General features: G+C 39.9%; 1 protein-coding gene across 6 annotated transcripts in view; it reads left to right on the forward strand.

The window, feature by feature from the left end:
* The window catches only part of ptprfa (protein tyrosine phosphatase receptor type Fa), a 50,125-nt gene extending 29,737 nt beyond the window's left edge, over nt 1-20,388 (forward strand). For 5 of the 6 annotated variants that reach the window (XM_079739347.1, XM_079739348.1, XM_079739344.1 and 2 more), the window contains 19 exons: nt 355-611; nt 2,425-2,506; nt 4,465-4,677; nt 5,373-5,539; nt 6,761-6,772; nt 7,082-7,197; nt 7,825-7,857; nt 10,400-10,497; nt 11,057-11,180; nt 11,478-11,653; nt 13,720-13,839; nt 14,143-14,297; nt 15,132-15,417; nt 16,002-16,180; nt 17,116-17,242; nt 17,586-17,711; nt 17,841-17,995; nt 18,565-18,700; nt 19,147-20,388. In XM_079739347.1, the coding sequence (XP_079595473.1) occupies nt 355-611; nt 2,425-2,506; nt 4,465-4,677; nt 5,373-5,539; nt 6,761-6,772; nt 7,082-7,197; nt 7,825-7,857; nt 10,400-10,497; nt 11,057-11,180; nt 11,478-11,653; nt 13,720-13,839; nt 14,143-14,297; nt 15,132-15,417; nt 16,002-16,180; nt 17,116-17,242; nt 17,586-17,711; nt 17,841-17,995; nt 18,565-18,700; nt 19,147-19,215 (2,631 nt within the window). In that variant the 3' untranslated portion in view covers nt 19,216-20,388. The remainder of the gene's footprint in view (nt 1-354; nt 612-2,424; nt 2,507-4,464; nt 4,678-5,372; nt 5,540-6,760; nt 6,773-7,081; nt 7,198-7,824; nt 7,858-10,399; nt 10,498-11,056; nt 11,181-11,477; nt 11,654-13,719; nt 13,840-14,142; nt 14,298-15,131; nt 15,418-16,001; nt 16,181-17,115; nt 17,243-17,585; nt 17,712-17,840; nt 17,996-18,564; nt 18,701-19,146) is intronic. The other variant, XM_079739345.1, reaches the window with a different exon arrangement.
* Nucleotides 20,389-21,429: the final 1,041 nt, after the last annotated feature.

Raw genomic sequence — 21,429 nt, forward strand, 5'->3', positions numbered from 1 at the left:
ATAATGTTTTAATGTGTGTATAATGTGTATATATGTATGCATGCAACTGTAATCTGTGCATCCATGCATGTATCTATTACACAACATGTATGAAGCATCTCGGAAAGAATCATTAAATTCATGCATGATGCATTTTAAGAGTGTGGCAAAAATACTTTTAATGAGAGGATGAGATAATAGAGACAAACAGCAAAACTGTAAACATATTTATAAAGCCTTTTCTTCTGTGTTCGATTTTAGATCCCTCCTTTTTTTTTCTAAAGGAGAACCGAATGCACCATCTTGTTTCGAACACGGAGGCTGAAAATGATAATTTCTCTGCTATATCCAACACGTCCCATCCGTTCCCTATAGATCCTGTATAACCAGCAGAGTGTAGAGGTCCAGGCCCACCTCAGGAAGAAGCTGATTAGGGGTCTGCAGCCGGAGACGGAGTACTCCTTCATGCTGATGAGCCGCGGGAGCAGCGCCGGGGGTCTCCAGCAGCAGGTCTCCATCCGGACGGCTCCTGACATGCTCCACGTCAAGCCAGCGCACCTCCAACAGAACCCAGAGGAGGGTGGGAAGCTCACCTTCAGTCTGCCCCGGGTCCCCGCTGGAGTCTCCGTCAGGTCAGTGCTGGTTCAGCCATCTGCCTCGAGACGAGCTAAGTTGTTTTTCTTCTCATACAATTTTTCTTTTATGTTGTTTCAAGGTTGTTGACTTCCCAGAAATATTTATTTGGTAGTGAAACATGGCAGTACAATTTGCTCCTTTTATGAGCCAGGGCACAGGTAGTAGGCTAAACTTGTGCCATAGATAAGTACCTACCCGTGCCACGTAAAAGTAACAGACCCGTAATTGGTGTTATGAGGGACACCTGTGCTGGTCCTCTGTGAAAACGGTGAGTTGCCAGTTTAACTTCAGCCAATCATATGATGTCTTGTTTGTTGTGGTCCATGTCATTTAAATCTTGCAAAGGGCTAAAAAACAGCTCCTATTCATCCAGTATGATCATATTATGGATGTGAGATGTTCCCTTGAACTTTGAAAGCCATTCCACCAGCTCATAACTGCTGCTCTAGCTCAGTGGTTCTCAAAGTGGGGGTCGCGTCCCCTGAGGGGGTTGTGAAAAGTTTTCAGGGGGTTGTTAAAAATGTCCGAGGGCGAGATGATTTTAATTTTTTAATTATTTTTTTTAAGTCAGAAACCACGCATCAAAAAATAAAGTCTACATTAAAACTCTAGGGCTCTAGTCTAGGCCTAAACCTGTCCTTTATTCCTCACAGACAGGCTTTCGCAGACCGTGCAGATGCGACAGAAACAATGTATCGCGTCGCTCCCACTACGCAAACTCAAAACAATTCCCGCTTGACAATAATCATGGATCTATTAAAGAAAGGACAGCGGATTAAAAAAATCATTCATGTTAAGTAAATGGAAAAACATCGGACACGAGAAGATAACGGTGCCGTGCACTGAGCCCTCTCGGATGCCGGGCCGAAACAACATTTGTTTCACTACGACTCCTTTCAGCTGCCCACCCCTCCTTCTCCCGGAAAAAATAAATTAATTAAACGGCTAATAAAACGCTTGAGGTGGCGTTTTGAAAAGAGAAAACTTGCATTTTATTAGTACATGGTATAAAGATAATTATGAGCCTTTGATTGATATCCAGACTTTTCCTGTCTCTGAACAGAGAGATCTACTTCTGGGCCCATTGAATCGAGGGACCTATCCATAGCCCACTTAAACAGCTGCAATATCAGGCTTGGCTGCTGAGCAGCACTGGTGGATTGCGGAAGTATGCACTGCTCCTGGGGGCCTGATAATAATACGAACAAAAATAGTGGGCTATTAGCAACATTTCGGGGGGATACATTTTGGCTTTCAGTTGCGCAGGAGTACCCCGCATTGTCTGCGGCCGCTATGGACATTCTTACACCCTTTGGGTCGACATATATGTGCGAAAAGACATTCTCGTCCCTGGCGTACTTGAAAAACAAGCAGGCCTATCCTTCACATTAGTGTAAAAAAAAAAAAATACAAACGAAAATACTCAGAGTTAATTTAGATCTGATGCATGTTCTTGGCTTGAATTGGATTTTTTTTTGGAGGAGGAGGAGGAGGTTTATTGTTCATGCATCTTGTTCAGGATTAGATCTATCTGCAGATGCACTGTTCCATCATGTTTAAGTTCTTGTTAAAAATAAACTAGGCATTTTGTCATTTTTCCTTTGATAGAATTGCTTATTTGATTATTTTCCTTTCAGTTTGTACAATTGTGGGAACATGCGATGAACAGGACAGGTTTTAAAATAAAATTAAATAAAAAAATAAAAGGGGGTCACCAGACGTCACCAGGGAATTTTGGGGGGTCGCCAGGGGAAAAGTTTGAGAACCACTGCTCTAGCTTGTTGATGCAGTTGTATGTTCTTAACACAGGTGGTACTATGTAGTGGTGGTTCTTGTCACCCCAGCTTCACTGCAGATGTGGGAAAGCCCTGAGGACATGGATATAAATGAGGTGAGTGAATGTTTGGTTTCACAGTGTATTGTTTTTCACACAGGACACATGCGTGAGTTGGCTACTTGGGTAATTTAAAACATTTAATTTAAAACAACAATTTAGTTTATAGTGATCCACTTTGTTATCGCAACGTGACTCCGTAGCCGAGCGTTTTCATGTCTACGGTTCATACAGAGTGCAGGTCACATAGGGGGCTAATCCCACAGGACGACATCACTAGCCAGTGTTGTGCCTGAACGCGTTCATTGAACGATAGTTCATGAACTTGTTCATATTTTGGGAGAACGTGAACTGAACGGACTGTATTGCTGCCTGATGAACGTTACTTTGAACTCGTTCATTCTGGTGTCTGTGAACTGCACGCTAACTTGGTTTAACTTCGTTCAATATGGGGGTTATTTGTTTATCAACACGGTGGATGCGCGCGCAGAACGCCGTGTTCTTTGACCGGTTGCCATGCTAATCTCTGCGGTTAATTTGCAGTTGAGGTGTTGCCAGTTTACTGTTACATTAAACTATAATCAGAAAACGCGGTTATATGCTATAGACCCTATAGTATCTGTCCTATAAAGGCTGGGACGAATTTCAAATTATAAATATGTACACTTTATTTTGAAAGTATAGACCGGCGCGATTCCCATTGAAACGAATGGCGCGGTGATTATTCTTCAAAACGAGAGCTGTTAAATTGTGGAAAATGAATTAAACTGGAATCAGGCAACACGGTTATATGCTATAGACCCTAGAGTATCTGTGGTATAAAGGCTGAGACGAATTTCGAATTATAAATATGTACAATCCATAACGTTAGCTCTCTGGCTCATAGCTCAGCGGACTAGAATACCTCATACAACCATTGCTTCTTGGCCGGAAACGGAAAGGGGGGCTGTTCATGTTTGGTTGTAGTCTTTTCGCTCGGTTCTCCCTCTCATCAGTAGGGCTAGAACCGAGCGAAAAGACTACAACCAAACGTGAACACCCCCCCATTCCGTTTCCGGCCAACGAGCAATGAGTCTTCCAACAGAAATCAATGGGATTCACAAAATGCGCTAAATGTGCAATAAAACACGATAGAAACTGTATTAAGCTGAGATACTTGGTTGAACCACTCTATTTCAACCTAGACAAACCTCAGATGGGGCTCAATGTTCAAAATACCGGAAAAAACGAATAGCTCACAGCAACATATTGAAAAAAAGAACTATGAACTAGTTAATTTTTTGGAACTGTGGACTTAGTTCAAAATTTTGAATTATGAACGTTTAACTGAAGTAGTTCATTTTAAAATTTGTGAACTGACCTTTGAACTAGTTCATGTAGAAAGTGAACTTTCCCAACACTGTCACTAGCAACATATCCAATGGCCCAAACTGCTTGTTAATGTCCGGTGTAAGCAGGAACTTTGATCAATCTGTTTGAATATGCTGGAAATGCTTGTTCTCAATTCTTAACTTGTCTTTTTTGACTTGTAGAACAATGAAGAGAAAGTTCTGGGTGTTGAACTAAATAATGTTTAATCTGTTTATACTTTAATTTCAATATTTGATCTTGTATATAATTATTTTTGTCATTGTTATGGATGACTACCGATGTTAACACAGGCTTGTTTAGTTTGACATTCTCAAATCTTCCATTATAGTTGTGTGATTTTACTTTCATGCTTTTTCATGTGTCTTATTGTTTATTAAATAACACACTTCATACAATTAAAAACTAAAGAAAACTGTGCAGTGACACACGTAGCAAAAGCTTTGCATCGGGATTATTTAAAGTCTATCGATTCTGGCATTGAAGCTATTTTGAAAATATAGTCCAGAAATATCAGATTTAAAATCGCAACAGAGAGTATTGTCACTTGTGAAATCCCATTGTGATGGTTTTGGTAAAAGCCACAACACCCATCCCTAAAAATAGTCATTACATATCTGATCTGACGTCCTCCCCCTGCCATGGAGCTCCTGGAAACGGACATGGACCTCAGCGTTTTCCGGCGCCGGAGACAGATCGAGGACGTTCCCCAGCCCTACATCGCTGCCCAGCTGGAGTCCCTGCCTGAGGCCTTCACCCTGGGTGACGAGAAGCACTACCACCGCTACTACAACCGGGCCCTTCCAGGGCAGCAGCTGTGCCTCTGCTTTGTCCTCGCCGAGCTCACAGACCAAGACTCTGTGAGTGGGAATTGCCACATCTCTAGCCTCACATTTAGGTTTCCATATTTCATAGTCACATGCTGATGTGGTGTCTGTACAATAGTGCTTAGTTATTGAGGGAAACCTCTGAGATCAACTTGCTCAAGAGGAAAGTCGATTCAGATTTGTATCATAATTTAAACAGGTTCAGAGCAGATCAAATTAGTATTGGACTTTAAAAGATGGTCATTTTGTATGGCTCACACATGCCATGCTAACCGCATTGAACCGTTTTTCTAGCAAATATAATTCACACAGCTGGACAACGTTTGTGGTTCAAGTTTTGACACAATCAATATACCTGCACTATTTCACTTTTTTTTAAGGAGTGGTTTACTGAAACAGTTTTAAATAAGATATCATTCAGAGAATAGATCTGTGGGAAATCTCAAATGTCAGACAATACTTTTATATGTAAAATAGTGCAACCACTACTTTTATATAATTATAAAATTATATTAAAGATAATCCTATTCAGCTGTCCACGTATTAATCAATATCAAATAAATATATGTTGTTATTGCTACTGGTCTAATCACCTGCTGTTAGGCCTTCTATTAAAAAAAGATGTGATTCACTGAGAGTAAATGCATGTTATATTATAATCTCTTCCGGTTTTTAACATTTTATAGAAGTTTTTTCAAGTGGCATCCTCTTTGTCTGTACCTGTGAAGCAGCAGCAAAAGGTCTTTGTGGCCAGTCCGTTTTCTGAGCCGGTGGTGCTGTCGTTCCAAACCATGCCGTGGCCCTCTGAGGACCCTGAGATGCTCTGGGTGATGGGTCCTGTTCTGGCTGTCCTCCTCATCATTGGCACTGTTATTGCTATTCTGCTGCTCAAGAGGTGAGGGGAAACTGACAATACAATGAGAAGCAGAGGTGAATCGTAGAAAATCATTGTTTGAATACACACTTGCACGCACGCACGCTCGCACGCACACACACACACACACACACACATACACACACACACACACACACACACACACACACACACTATCTTTAGTCGTTTTTACACTGTGAAATATGCCCGTCTTATACCCGCCTTTTTCATGCCACAGTCCCCGTTTTTTCCATGTTGATGACGCAACGACATCAACATGGGTAGTTTTAACTGGAGATACAATGAGATCAACGAGCTGCTGACCATCATGGGAGAGAAGGCGATGCAGTCGCATTTTATGAAGTCGGGGAAAGATGGTGCGATCTACGAGAAAGTAGCAGAGGAACTTTCCTTACGAGGCTTTTGGCTGGATAAAAAACAAAAAGTGGTCAGCAAAATAAAGAATATGTTGGCCTTTTTGAACTTCTAAATAGTTAATTGCGTTTGTAGCCAACACTCGGATGTGGTCTACTCATTCTTGCATGCAGGGTATGCAAATTATTCTAAAGAAGTCTCCGTGCGTCGCTCCGCCTGTTTCAGTGAACCAAGAAAGCCGGCTCCTTGACAAAGTCGGAATTTACCCCCTCAGTTTTAAACAGGCAAGACAGTGAAATTGCAGGGTGTGCAAAGCCGCCACCGTACCGGCTTGCCAGTGTGAAAATGCCTTTTGTATTGTATTGTACTTTTTTCAGAACTATGTACAGGTTCTCAGCCAATTGTTACAGAAGATCATTATCCTTTTATGATTAATCTATTTCAAATGATTACCTTATTTTTGGTGAGAGCCCCCAGCAACTTCTACCCAGTAATACTCAGCATCTATATACAATCATTATTCACTTAATTTAATGTAAACAGTGTGACGTTTCAATAAATATTTTTCGCAGCATTATGCATGATTTATAGGTATAGTTATATATAGTTATGGTTTTCAACATGATGGTAACAATTAAATACAACTTTTGGCTTCTTCAAAAAGTTTAGTAAAATAACTAGTGGTCTGTCCATATTTCTCACATTAAGTTGCCCTTTAGTGTTTGGCTCCGTGTTAGAAGAAGTTAATAGGGCTTTTCTAGTGCCCAGCATCACCTGGTGTCTCTAAATCTCTTGGTATGATAACATCCAATGTCTTCTCTCTTTGCCTTTCACCTCTGACTTCTGACCTGTGGACCATGGACATAGCAAACAAGAGGAGTAAGTGGTACCTTTATTTTACATGACCAAATGTATTTTCATTACTCCTTTATTAAAGGGAACCCATCACACTCTGCGCTTTAAGATAGTTATGCAAACTCATACGTGTGTTCTGAAAAAGAACGCTGTCTACAACATCAACTATGTTTCAGCAAAAAAAAGAAAAATATACATAAATGTTCAACTATCATTATCTTCTACACATCATATAAAGCCTGCAATATAAGTGTGTGATGTATCTCATGTATCTGTGATGTGTTTGACTCACAACTCTCATTCTTATCTGGCTTTGTGACCCTCTCTGTTTAGGAAGCGGGGCTCGCTCACAGCCAAGGATGAGTACCTGGTAGCCGGGGTTAAGGACTCACTGCTGCACCAGACCCAAGACCCTGTGGAGATGAGAAGACTCAACTACCAGACACAAGGCATGGAGACATATACGCACGCATGCACGCACGCACACACGCACGCACACACACACACACACACGCACACACACACACACGTATTTCTGAATTTGAACTGAATTGACCTTGATGACATAAATGGTCTGTTTCTAATGGATCACTTTTATTGCTGTTTAAAAAAGTTGCAATTTCTTTTTTGCCAAAATGACTTGACATGACATGCTATAATCTTTATTCTCACCAACATATTATTACAAGAACACACAATGTCCAATATCTATAGATTCCTGAGAATTATATATCTACTACATCACCAACCAACTCACTTAAAATGTTGGGACCTCAATGTGTGTCAGCATGCTGTTATTACCCCCATGTTTCTAGCTATATATATATATATATATATATATATATATATATATATATATATATATATATATATATACAAACTCACACAGTGAGTTTTGAGATCAATATATTTCAAGAAACTGACCTGTACCTGTTCCTATTCATTCATGTATTTCCTTTTTAATTAATGTGTTGTATTTCTCTTATTATTATTATTATTATTATTATTATTATTATTATTATTATTATTATTATTATTATATTATTTGTAATTATGTGTCTCTCACTCCCTGGCAGGTTCCAGATCCCCCAAATGCCCAAACACAACAAGTTAGTTTCTACCTTTGACATTCTTGATCCTTCAGAAGGTTTTCTTCTAAAGTCTGTTTATGTGTATAATGAATTGGGAAATACTAACTCTAGACCAGTGGTTAAAAGTAAGTTTTTTAAATGCTAATATTTGTAGCCTTTTTTCAAGTTAATATGCAGTCAGGATACATTTCTACTTATGCCATCAAGCCGATCTAGCATCTCGGATCGATTGCTCTTCCTTTGGTCCGTTGATGTTAACGCTGAATGTCATACATTGTATTTTGCAGGTGACTTTGGCATGTTGAATTTGGGGACGTTGAACGTATTTAAGTTAAAAATTTTAACGTTGAATATTTGATTTCGAATTTTTTTACATTGAGTTAAATTCAGAGGCAAAAAATCCAGATATATTACTTCAATGCATAAATATTCAGTACTTAAAATTCAATGGCTTTTTATTTTCAAAATCCGAAGACACAGATTAACTTCCATAGAGTTTTCAGTTCAGAAGAACAAGCAGCGCCTCAGTCTGCCCCGACCCATCGTGTTTAAAAAGATAGTCTGGTCCCAAACCAAGACCAGACTGATTGTAAAAGCAGACGTGAATATCAGGATGGTCTCACAATTACATTTATGCATTGTTTTTTAAGTCCCTGTAATTCAGCTATCCTCACTAAATGACTGACCTGCCCCTTCAATTATGAGTTAATTCAGTTTTTTGTGTTTCATGTTCTCTGTTACAGATTTTTTGTTCTGTAATGTTTTTTGTGTTTGCTTTTTTTGCACATACATTTCAAAATGTATAAAATTGCTTTGTTCCCAATGTCACTGCAGTATACATATATCCAGACATCTTTGTGCAAGAACAAATTGTAAATTATTATAGTTTTATTCTACTTCATTTAAGAATGCTTGATTCTGATTAGCTGGGAGGAGGGCATTAACCCGGCAGGTTGCCCGCTGACTTGATGATTCTACTTGCTGCTGACTGAGCACAGCGTCATTAAATAGTAGATTCAATACGCCGCTTGTATTTTCTGGAATACTTGATACGCGGTGATTAGTCTTCAAAACGAGAGCTGGTAAATTGTGAAAAATGCATTAAACTGTAATCGGATGTGGTATAAAGGCTGGGACGAATTTCAAATTATAAATCTGTACACTTTATGTTGAAAGTATAGACCGTCGCGATTCCCATTGAAACGAATGGCGTGGTGATTACTCTTAAAACGAGAGCTGGTAAATTTTGAAAAATGAATTAAGCTGTAATAGACAACGCGGTTATATGCTATAGACCCTAGAGTATCTGTGGTATAAAGGCTGGGACGAATTTCAAATTATAAATATGTACAATCAATAACGTTAGCTCTCTGGCTCATAGCTCAGCGGACTAGAATACCTCCCATTGCCAAGTCGTAGCTAAGGGCCATCCTATTTACTGAAGGAGTGAAAAACGTTTCCGTTGCATTAGAGCCTTACAGGAGGTTAATGATTATTCCAAGTTTTAGTCAAACCCTCAGGCATTACCAGGGAAACTAAATTATGGCATGTGAAAAACTTTATATTTGGATTGTAAAACGCATGAAAATATGAATGAATGATCTTAATTTCTTTTCTTTGGAAAGTGACCATGGTATAAGCGGGGTAATGCCCTTCGTGGCGTCCAAAACATGTTTGATCGATCGTAATTAAAGGGGACTACTTTTTGAGGGAGATGAACTCAAACAGAGTATACATTTAATAAGCATGCAATATGAATAAGAAAAAGCATAATTATTAAAGTATTTGACTTGTTTAATTATGTTGGCAAGCAAGAAGTAGAATAAACGGGATAATCACCTCAAGGCAGGGCAATAAACAGTTTGATTGTCCCGGCTCGTGGAAGGTTACCGCGGTAAGCCGTCCACGAGCCGGGCATATCAAACTGTTTATTGCCCTGCCTTGAGGTGATTGTCCCTTACACATTATGCACATTCACATTGTTCTCACTACACACAACAATTATTCAAATGAGCAGGTCTTACAGTCGGACCTTGGCAAGAATAATGATTAAGAAAGGTAACACCTGTTTAACATGATTATAACTAAGAGGTTTATAAAGCCAATACACATTTTCCATATTTTATCATTACTGATAACAGACCATTAGCAACACAGTGGGATTTTATTTTTTTCTTGAAGTATAGCATCTTCGTATCCAGATGATTCTAGGTCTGATAATGTGGTGATCTGTTTTTGTCTTGGGTCTGTGTTGAGTTTGTTAAGTTAAACAGGACATAGGGTAAGAGTGTTGTGTTTTTAAAACAATAACAATAACGCAATAACACAATGGCAATTCAGTTTTATGTCAGTTTCAAAATTGTACAATTTGGTCTTTAACTCTCACCAAATGGTCTTAATAGTAAGAGTAAATATGCTATAAAAATATAGATGTGCAAGTCCTTGGCATACACAAAAACTCATTCCCCTGTTCTCTCTTCGACGCCTCCCGCAAGCCAACCCCCCCCAACCACTAACGAGCCTCGTTAAACATGTTAAAAGATGCCATGGCTCTCTGCAGGGATGAGGGAGCATCCCCCTGTTGCCACGGGCAACCTGTTGGACCACATCGACAGGCTGAAAGCTAACAGTGGCCTGGGCTTCTCTCTGGAGTATGAGGTAACTTACTGGTTCATGCTCAATAAACATAAACTAATGTAGTAGCGAGAAGATAACCACTCGATACCACTAAAAACACTCGAAAGAAGCTTTTGGGAAAAAAAGGTGTTTATTGTGTCTCGCCAAATAATTTAACCAATGAAATATTGCTGATATAGAATGCCATTGGTTCATTCTATATCTTATGTAGAATGAACCAATGGTTGAAGCCATTTGAGACCGCTTTTATGGCTCACTAGAAAATGTATGCAGTTACATATTTATGAACTATGCTTTGTGATATTTATTTATAACTTTTGAACTCCAGCTCTGTCTTTTTCCCTGTCATTACCATTAACCTTTACACAAGCTTGATGTTGTTGTTAAAATATCTGAAAATATAACTTGCCATCTCATCTCACGAGACGGGTCATAAAATAGTCATGTGATGTCTCTCTCTCTCCCTCACTCTCCCTCACTCTCTCTTCCTACGAAAACACACACGCGCACAAACACCCACACTCAATCACTCACTCACTCATTCACTCACTCACTCACTCACTCAAACTCATCCACACAGGCTATAGATCCTGGACAGCAGTTCACGTGGGAGCACTCAAACCTGGACGTGAACAAACCAAAGAACCGCTATGCCAATGTCATCGCCTACGACCACTCCAGGGTGGTCCTCAGTCCGGTGGACGGTGAGTCCAGAAATTTTTATAAACTTGTACGATGAGAGGTTCATATTGGCCCAAATTGCCCTTTAAACGTAAATGTTGACATAATTACAGCATTGATTGTTACTGGCAGTATTGGATCGCCAGGAAACAAGCATTGTAGTTAGACCCCTTTCTCCTCCCAATCAGATTGGAGCGAGTGGAGATGGAAAAATGACTGTAGAGCAATATATCTGCCCTGTCCAACACTTGTGTCCCAATAGAACTGCTTACAGAGGTCCAGCTCGTTAGATGCTCTCCAACTTCTTCCCGTCACTGCAGGGATTCCAGGCAGCGACTACATCAACGCCAACTACATGGACGGCTACAGGAAGCAGAACGCCTACATCGCCACTCAGGGCCCGCTGCCAGAGACACTGGGGGACTTCTGGAGGATGGTGTGGGAGCAGCAGACCAGCACCATCGTCATGGTGACACGGCTTGAGGAGAAATCAAGGGTATTAAGCATACACACACACACACACACACACACACATACATACACATACACACATATACACACACAATGCTTGCTGTCTGCCTGTCGTAATGGGGTGGCCAATGGGCAGATAGGGGCAGGATCCTCTGGTCCACATGTAACCTCTTTCTGTGTCTCTCAGCAATCACTTTAACCAAATAATTATTAGTTCATTACCGACTTATAGTGCAATTTTTGAAAGCTGTTTTTTAACTTTTTTTTGGTTGTTCAATAAAAAGTTGGTATCACTCCCTCCAGGTAAGGGGGCGGGATACAAATGGGATACAAATGTGTCCACAGACATGGTGACTAATGTATGATAGTAAGCATTATTGGCCCTTAACACTAATATTCAGTTACAACACTGCCTCAAAAGGCTATTGGCTTAAGCAACACCAGTAGAGGCATATACTTTCCCCTGAACTTTTAAACGTTGCAAACGTGCAAAAACATAATTGTATATTTATGTGGCATTCAGTCCAATGCTTAAAATATATCTGTGGCATTCAGTAGGCCAATGCTGCGGTAAAGTGTGTAAAGTATGACCAAGTGTTTCTTTCTGTTCAATAGATAGAACTTTATCAATCCCCTGTAGGAGAAATTTGTTAGTGTTTGTCCCTATAAAACAATAATGGTAAAAAAATAAATACAAAACATGACGGTAATTTAGTCAAACCGTCCAATCTGAAGGCTCTACTTAACCACTCCCCCTACTCACTTCCAACAATGCAAACCGAACAGAACAGAGTAGGGGAGGGCGTAGCCTAACTAGTTTGTGAACGACCCAGAGAAATGCAACGCAAATTCAATGTGAACATGTATGAGGTTACAAAAAAATCACGGACGATTTTGAAATTCCGCCACACATTTTTTTAAAAGTGTCTCAAAAAGAGGGCATGTCCGGGCAAAAGAGGACGTCTGGTTACCCTACGTACGGGAAACCCATTTGATTCCTACCTGTTCCACTGTTAAATAGCGGCTGAAATTGGTTGGTGCTATCCTGGTAATTTCTCTGCGTGAAAAATACGAAGTGTGGCGTGTGAGCGTGTGCATGGGTTGAATTGCGTGTGTCTCACGCCGAATGCGTGAGACTTGAGAGCCCTGTGAACACACATATATTCTGAAAACAAACGTTTTAAACAATTTATACACATACCTCGTTTGCTGCATATAACCGTGAAAGTATTAGGTTTCTTCTGTAAGAAACTGCTCTTGTCTGCTCTTCTAGTTGTCCACTGAAGCACAAACTTTATTTTGACTATTGTTACAGAACCACATTCACATCCATTGCTCATCTCCCTTCTCCCTCTTGTCAGCATTCCACTGCTAATTGAAGTTAGCAGAAGAAAGAGCCTCAGCCAAAGAATCTCTGTTTGCGTTAAACTCAGTGAGCATTGTGTGTTGCTCCAGCCATGTGGCGGTGACCAGCCATCCAAACACGGCTAATAGGCCCCTTCACATCTCTCGGACCAGTGGTGTGAATGTAACAGTTGGACATCTGCCCCTCACCCCTGTTCTCTCCTTCAGGCAAACTGCCTTCATCTTGAGCAGATGCCCTCCCATCTGGTTAGCCCGCTTAGCGGTCCTGAGGCCTGGCTGCCCCCGCTTCCTCCGTCTAGCTCCTAGCGAGGCCGGAGCGACGGCAGCTTCATGCGCACCACTTCCCAGCAGTCCACCCTTGCATGATTATTTCCACAACTCTTCATTAAACTTTTGCTTTCTTTCTCTCCCCTCCCTGGGCGCTTTCTCTGCAATTTTTATTTAATATGTTTATAATGTTGTTACAGCTTATTTCTTCTAACTCAACAGAAACAATAAGTAAGAGAAGGAGTAGTTGAGGAGTATGTTCATGTGAAACTGCTCTAGTAAGTTTTCCACTGTTAAACACTTGTGTGTTTTATATCCAGGTTAATTGTATGCATCCTGCTCATGTTTGTAATGTTCTGTGTGTCTTACTCTGTTGATCGTTGTTTTGCTGTCCTGTTGTAAGGTGAGCTTCGCTAGCGGAACAGTAAGGATGGACTGATGTGCTTGTTTGATTGACAGCTTAAGTGTGACCAGTACTGGCCCAGCCGAGGCACAGAGACGTACGGAGTGATCCAGGTTTCCATGTTGGACACCGTGGAGCTGGCCACCTATATTCTCCGCACCTTTGCCCTGTTTAAGGTACATTAAGGAATTAAAATTGTAATTAAAATTATTATACGCAATGCTAGGCATCTATTATTGTTTAACATTGAATGTTTATTTTGAGAACTTGGGATTACTCTGTGTGTGTGTGTGCTTGTTTGTATGTTATAGAGCTCATCTGGCGAACTTTCTAAATGTTTCTAAATTTGATTTTGTGCATTAATAATATTTTATATTCTTTATAGATGTTATATCCATTTTTTATTATTCTATTATTATGTTCCATCTTGAGCGGAGCTAGTGTAATAAATGCTACTGGACCTTAACCCACGGTTGCAGAACGGCTCCAGCGAGAGGCGGGAAGTGAAGCAGTTCCAGTTCTTAGCCTGGCCGGACCACGGGGTCCCAGAGCACCCCACCCCCACCCTGGCCTTCCTCCGCAGAGTGAAGGCCTGTAACCCGCTAGAGGCTGGCCCCATGGTAGTCCACTGCAGGTACTCTCCATTTAACAGGAGTCAAGTAAAGTGGTTTCCATATACATAAGAATAATAAGAATAATAGTAATAGAGTCCAATATTCAATGTCTTTATTTTGAAGAAATTAATAGAAATGCTAGAGACTGCTAATGGCATCATATAGGTTTAAAACCTATAAGATACATTTCTATAACCGTCTTAAGACCCCTTTCAACTGATTTAATAACACAGTCAGTGATAACATAGCTTTTACTGTTTGGGGAACTATGCTTTTCTGGTTGTCTTATATTTATGTACACCAATATGTGGGCACAAATACAAAAAATCGAAACAAATAACTGTCTCTGAATTAAAAGAGACTGATTATAGTTATAGCATTGTTCCTTAATGCTGGTTATGGTCCTGGTATAGAAACCTCTGGAGAGACCAGAAATTTTCGATCTTCAGTTTCCCCCACCAAGCCAGGTTGCGGTGCTAAGAGACTCCGACTGCACTAACTCTCGGCACAGTCATTATGCGATGGTGAATGTTATGGACGGGGGTCTGGCATTCATCTTAGATACTTTTCTCAGTCCGTCCTTACCGTTTTGTTGCATGTAGGCTGGAAGGTTGGAATTAAACCGAAAAAAATGAAGCGCCTTTCCTCATTATTTAGAGAATTTCAACAGATCTTAGAATGGCTGCTACTTAGATACTCCCAGGTAATTTCCCTCAGTAAGGAACCTTCCTAAGCTAAAAAGGCTCTCCAACCGCAGGCCCAGTGTTGAGGACCAAGATGGTCACCAGGGGATTAAGCCCCCAGTTGCTCTTCTAGCGGACCTCCTCACCAGATGTATTCTGCTGTGTCCTCAGTGCTGGAGTGGGCCGGACCGGATGCTTCATCGTCATAGAAGCCATGCTGGAGAGGATCAAGTATGAGAAGACGGTGGACGCCTATGGTTATGTGACCTGCATGCGTGCGGCCAGGAACTACATGGTCCAGACTGAGGACCAGTACGTTTTTATTCACGAGGCCCTGCTGGAGGCCACTACCTGTGGCTGCACGGAGGTCCCAGCCCGCAGTCTGTTCGGCCACATCCAGAAACTTTCCCAGAATGCACCTGGGGAGACGCTCACCCCCATGGAGCTGGAGTTCAAGGTAAATCATTGCCTGTAAGGCTTTCATTGGTTTTCTTCACTGCAAAGAGCAATTCAAAATGGTAACAGAAAATATTGAACTACAATAAGATAAGGGGCATAAATTAAAAGTGGCTAGAAATGACTGAATACAAATATTATTGAATTGGTTGGGCACACTTAAACAAAAAGTCCTAGACCTCACTTCAATAGATCGTGAGACTTTTATCTGAAGCCAGAGGACAAACGGGCACCTTACTTTTCATTAACTTTTTCAAACCTTACCCTACCGCTATAAAAATAGAAATTAGGTCAATAGTAATATCTGGATCCTTGAGATTTTCAATTGGTTTTATGATGTTCTCGGGCTAAAGTACACTATAAAACAGCATGAACATAATGCAACATAATGAAATGCAAACAGAACAATAACGTAGTAATAATTTAATAATTTAAGTGTAGACATTTACTAGATCAACACACTCCTATTCTTAAAGGATTCATTCGAATTGACTGAAGATTGCAATTGCTGTCTCGCCATCTCGAGCTGTCTCGAGCTCCGTCTCTTACAAACGCTATGCAATCTTTTTGTGTCCCATTGTGCAGAACTTAGCCAACTCTAAAGCACATACCTCAAGATTTATCAGTGCCAACCTGCCATGCAACAAGTTCAAGAACCGCCTGGTGAACATCATGCCTTTTGAGTCCAGCCGGGTCTGCCTGCAGCCCCTTCGGGGGGTGGAGGGCTCGGACTATATCAATGCCAGCTCCATCGATGGCTACAGGTGAGGAGAGCATATCACTGATGATTCTACCAGCCAGACCCACGTCTCCTCTTTGAAGTTATCCAGTTGTATTTCACCCACCGTCGTTTAGTCAACAAAGCTTTTCCAAGCCTCTTAACTTCTGCAGTTCACCAATCACAACATTTGTTGTAGCTGTATCAATCTGTTGAATCATGTTTAGGGTGTCTGTCCAATTATAATCGCATAATTGTGCCATTTGACCATACTGATTATTTCATTGCTGTACACACAGCAAAGCTCTGTCTTTTAACAGCAGTTACCAAAATGACATGAGGCAAAGGAGTTTTGACACAGGGGTTAAGGGTTAGGCTTGTATTGCAATTCCTGAAATGCTGAATTAAAACCGTTATATACCTTATATATCATATATACCATGTATAACTGATGATATACAAATAATCATTGTAAAACAAAATGAAAGAAAATAACAAAGGCGTAGAATACACAATTAATTGAACTATCTTTGAATACATTGAAATATAAAAATAACTTTGTTAACCCTTTACAATAGGGCTACAATAAACCAATAATAAACATTGGTTATTGCAGTAATAAACATTAAATGACAGAACACTTATCTAATGGTCTAGTAATCATTTACTAATGATTACTCTTCGTAAATCCTACTAAGAGTAATCAGTATGATTTACAATAAGGCTACAATAGAGCCTGTAAATCAGGCTCTATTGATTTACTAATGTGTTCATTGGTACTTGCACACCATCGCTTATCCTTTCATGTGGTGTTTTTGTTTTTTCAGGACTAACCATAATGCCTAACACTATACTGATGCTACATAATAATGCTCAGCACTGCATTACCTAATGTTTTTTAATGGTTCATAAGTGTACGCTTATTATTAAGTGTGACCATAACTTGTAGATATGCTGCCATCTCGTCCTTCCTTTGTGCAGGCAACAGAGAGCCTATATGGCTACACAGGGCCCCTTGGCAGAGACCACAGAGGACTTCTGGAGGATGCTCTGGGAACATAACTCCACCATTGTCGTCATGCTCACCAAACTCCGGGAGATGGGGAGGGTGGGTGACCCACACATGTACCATACACAGACGCACCCAAAAACAAGACGGAAACAAAGTTTTGACATGTAGACATATGCAAACTGTGGAAATGCACACTAATGAGGCATTCTGAAGTGTATGGATTTAAAGCTGAACACACACCCACTTATGTACATATAAGGTTGTGTTATCTCAGGCTGTTACTTCATCAAAATTCTCGCCCCTGCCAAGGGGCGAGAAGTTACTGTAATTACTAATGCAAAAAAGTGAATTCCATCCAAGCATAGCTCATTCTTGCATCTTTTAAAATGTTTAATTTGCTGTAGATGGTCACTCTGAATGAACAATTCCTTTTTCGTAGGAGAAGTGCCATCAGTACTGGCCAGCTGAGCGATCAGCCCGCTACCAGTATTTTGTGGTGGACCCCATGGCAGAGTACAACATGCCTCAGTACATCCTCCGAGAGTTCAAGGTCACAGACGCCAGGGTACCTGCTGTTCCTCTCATGCATCACATGATATTCCTAAGTGGTTGAGGAATACACATTTAATGATTTTATCATTTGATTGAAAATTATTCAATAGTATTAGAATGAATGAATTGTCTACCCATATAGGATGGCCAGTCTAGGACCATTAGACAGTTTCAGTTTACTGACTGGCCTGAGCAAGGTGTTCCAAAAACCGGAGAGGGCTTCATTGATTTTATCGGCCAGGTTCACAAAACCAAAGAGCAGTTTGGACAAGATGGACCGATCACCGTGCACTGCAGGTAACCATCTCATCACAGTATATTTACACTGACATGCTGAAGTGTACATTCATCAGTTTTTCTTCATCTTAAACAGAAACCCTGATAAGCGGCAGAAATCAGACACAGGCTATACAGTTGCCCTTTTAATGTTTCCCCGGTAACCCAAAACATCAGGATACAGTTTCCTTGATTTGATTGTGTGATCTGTTAAAACTGCCATATGCTACTTTTCTAATGCCAAACCTAATCCTTACCCTAACCCATTTAAAAAATATCTGTACTAGAAAGTTCCTCAAGAATAAAGCACGTCCATCCAGGGCATTTTTCTAAAAAAATATTTTATTCTGATCCACTCTTCAATAATCTATGCCCTTATCAACAATTAGCATTTGAAGTAGAAATTAGAACGCAAGCATTCTTGGAGCCTCATCGTATTTATCATTGGCCAAACATTTCTGGAGACTGGACCGTGTAAGTGCCAAGGCCTACATAGCTATAACTGTGGCTACGACTCAAGCCACTAGAGACTGCTAATGGCAAAACCTACAAAGCTGAAACTCTTTAACATGTGAATGTTTGGTCATCAGTGCGGGTGTTGGACGGACGGGTGTTTTCATCGCACTGAGCATTGTGCTGGAGAGGATGAGATACGAGGGAGTGGTGGACCTCTTCCAGACAGTCAAGACACTGAGAACTCAGAGACCCGCCATGGTGCAGACAGAGGTACAGCGCGAGCTAAGACTGGGCTGTACTGGTTCCTCATCAGGCCAGGGCTCCAAGTAGCTTCAATAATCTAAAATATACACATACTGTGGGACAGGGAACATGTCATGTAAATATTAAAGTTGTTTCAACTTTTATAAAGGTCAAATGTTGTTTTCCATACTTGGTATATAAGGCATAGCACTGCCACATCATAGTCGTAGTAGTTTAGGAGAGAGAAAAATGCAAAATATGCATTTTATTTATTCGTTTTAGACTTCAATGAATGCTTGTCCTGGCTGCATCCGTGCAATATGTTCAGAAGATGTTAGAGAGATTTTTTTTATCTCAGACAATCAGCTGTGTGATCACAACTTAGTAAAATCTTAAATACATAAAATAAAGTGTTACTCAGTTTCCCATTACAGCAAAGTCTTACGTCTTTACTATTTTGGTTTTGTTTTCAGGACCAGTACCAGTTATGTTACAGGGCAGCGCTGGAATACCTTGGAAGCTTTGATCACTATGGACCATGATGACACAAGAACCTATTTCTGACTTGTGGACTGCTTAGAAGGGGCATGCTTGTTGCACCCCTCCCCCTCCTACACAATCTTTTAGTAGGCCTCACTTTTTCATTTGGACGAGATACTTCCATTAACTACCCGAAAGATAAAAAAAATAATATTTTCTGCTGTTTTCCTTTAGATCATTGTTCCTGTGATTATATACATGGTAATATTATCGTTTGTTTTAATGTTTACTTTTTTTGTAATTCATTTATACTTTTTTATTAGCACAAATTATAATTTTCAGACATGCTTCAAATATGGAATATTGGGGTTTGCATAGAGCTGCTAATAATATTATTTTTCTTACCATATAACATATATATTAAATATCCTATGTTACCCATATTTTTTAGTTGAGCACAGGGCCCAACTGTATTTGTCAAACCATGTTATTAGATGCAGCATAAAGAAAATAAAAAACACCTTTTGTGTGAAGTATAAAGTAAACCTCAAAGTTTCAACTAATACTTTTAATTCACATGAATAACATAATTTGTATCTGTAACTTCCATTAAATAATTAATAGAGTTGATGTTTTCAAATTATATAGTTTTAATCTGTACAATGAACTTTGACTCAAGTAGACTTTTGCTACATTATTAGACGATATACAAATAATTAAGATAATGATGAACAAGTAGCATATTACATTGATACAATACCAACCTAAAAAACTGTATCATGGATATCACAATGCATCCCTTCATTTACTATCTATACATATTTTTTATGGAAAATGAATGGATATCATTATATTTGCATATATAATGATATCCATTATACGGCATATATAACACTTGGAGAAGATATTCTATTCCAATATTAAATAATATCAATATTACTATAATGAAAAAGTAGAATTGGTGAATCCCTTTTGAAGACTGCTGATTTAGGTCTCAGAGTCAGGACATCACTTGATCCGTCCAAGCATAATGCTTTTTGGTTCAGACTGCTGTTTTAGACCTGAAATAAAACTGTTATGAATCTGTTAATACATTAGGAGGATTCAAACATTCAGGTTAACCCCGTTTCTTTGTGTGTTTATTCACACAGTACAACAGTCGCCATGTCACTGTGGAACAGTGTTTGTATGTCTACACTGTCATACTTTTTTTATTTGTAAATAAAAGAGATATAACCAAAATTTGAGATGAATGAAGTTTGATATTTGGCTTCAATATAAAGCTGGCCAAGTTCCTGTACCTATAACTGCCTGAAATGCCCTATCCAACGGATTTCCCATGGCATTTTACAAGCGTCTTATGAGGTGTCTGCATATAACCAAAGGTTGGGGCAGGACACACCCTCCAACAGTTTCAAAAAGTGGAAGGGATGATCACATTGGCGAGGGTAGAAGCTTGCAAGCCTTGATATTTTAATTTGTCAAAAGGTTAGCTTTCAATCAATGTGCTATGATTTACAGTTGACAATAGAGCAATGTAATCAAACAAAATACTTGTCTGTTTAACCCCAGTAAAAGCATTGGCAAAACTGCATGAAGAATACCTACATTGAATAATTGTATTCTTTGGTCTGAATCCCGAATTTGATGTAATTGAACTATAGGTCATCCAATTTGGACTTTGTGAGCTAATATTCTTTATGGGAACTTTGATTAGATTTCTGTAAAGATAAACAAACCTCTGGGATAATGTCATCTCTAGTGAAAAACTTTCATCTGGCACCACTTTCTGAAACTGGTGCCAGATGATGTGCTGCTCCTAGGGTTGAACACCTGTGACAACTCTGTAATATGAAATATATATGCAAGTGAAGAGCAAATCAGGGTAGTTTGTGGAGACATGATGTCTTCCAATCCATTCATTGATTGTGCCCAATTGAATTGCTTGCCAGTGGTGCCTATACTATTTTGATCGTGAAGGGAAACATGATATTGGTTGAAATTTAAACTGACCATTTCCACCGGTTGGCATCACAGGCAAAATAATCATGCTGTATAGAGGTAATTAACATTCAGATGTAAAATACCAAATAATCACAGACCCGGCAGCCAATGAATCATAACCATTTGGGTCGAAGAAAGTATGAAGGCTTCCCGAAGAGGAGGTGACTTTTCAGTTGGGTGAGGTTATTCTCCCTTCCTCATTGACTTCAGGATCAGTGGAAAAGCCTTGGCAGATGGCAGGCATGCAGGAGTAGAAGAAGAGTCTACGCTAT

Source organism: Pollachius pollachius (assembly GCF_949987615.1).
Source record: "Pollachius pollachius genome assembly, chromosome: 7".
NCBI lineage: Eukaryota > Metazoa > Chordata > Actinopteri > Gadiformes > Gadidae > Pollachius > Pollachius pollachius.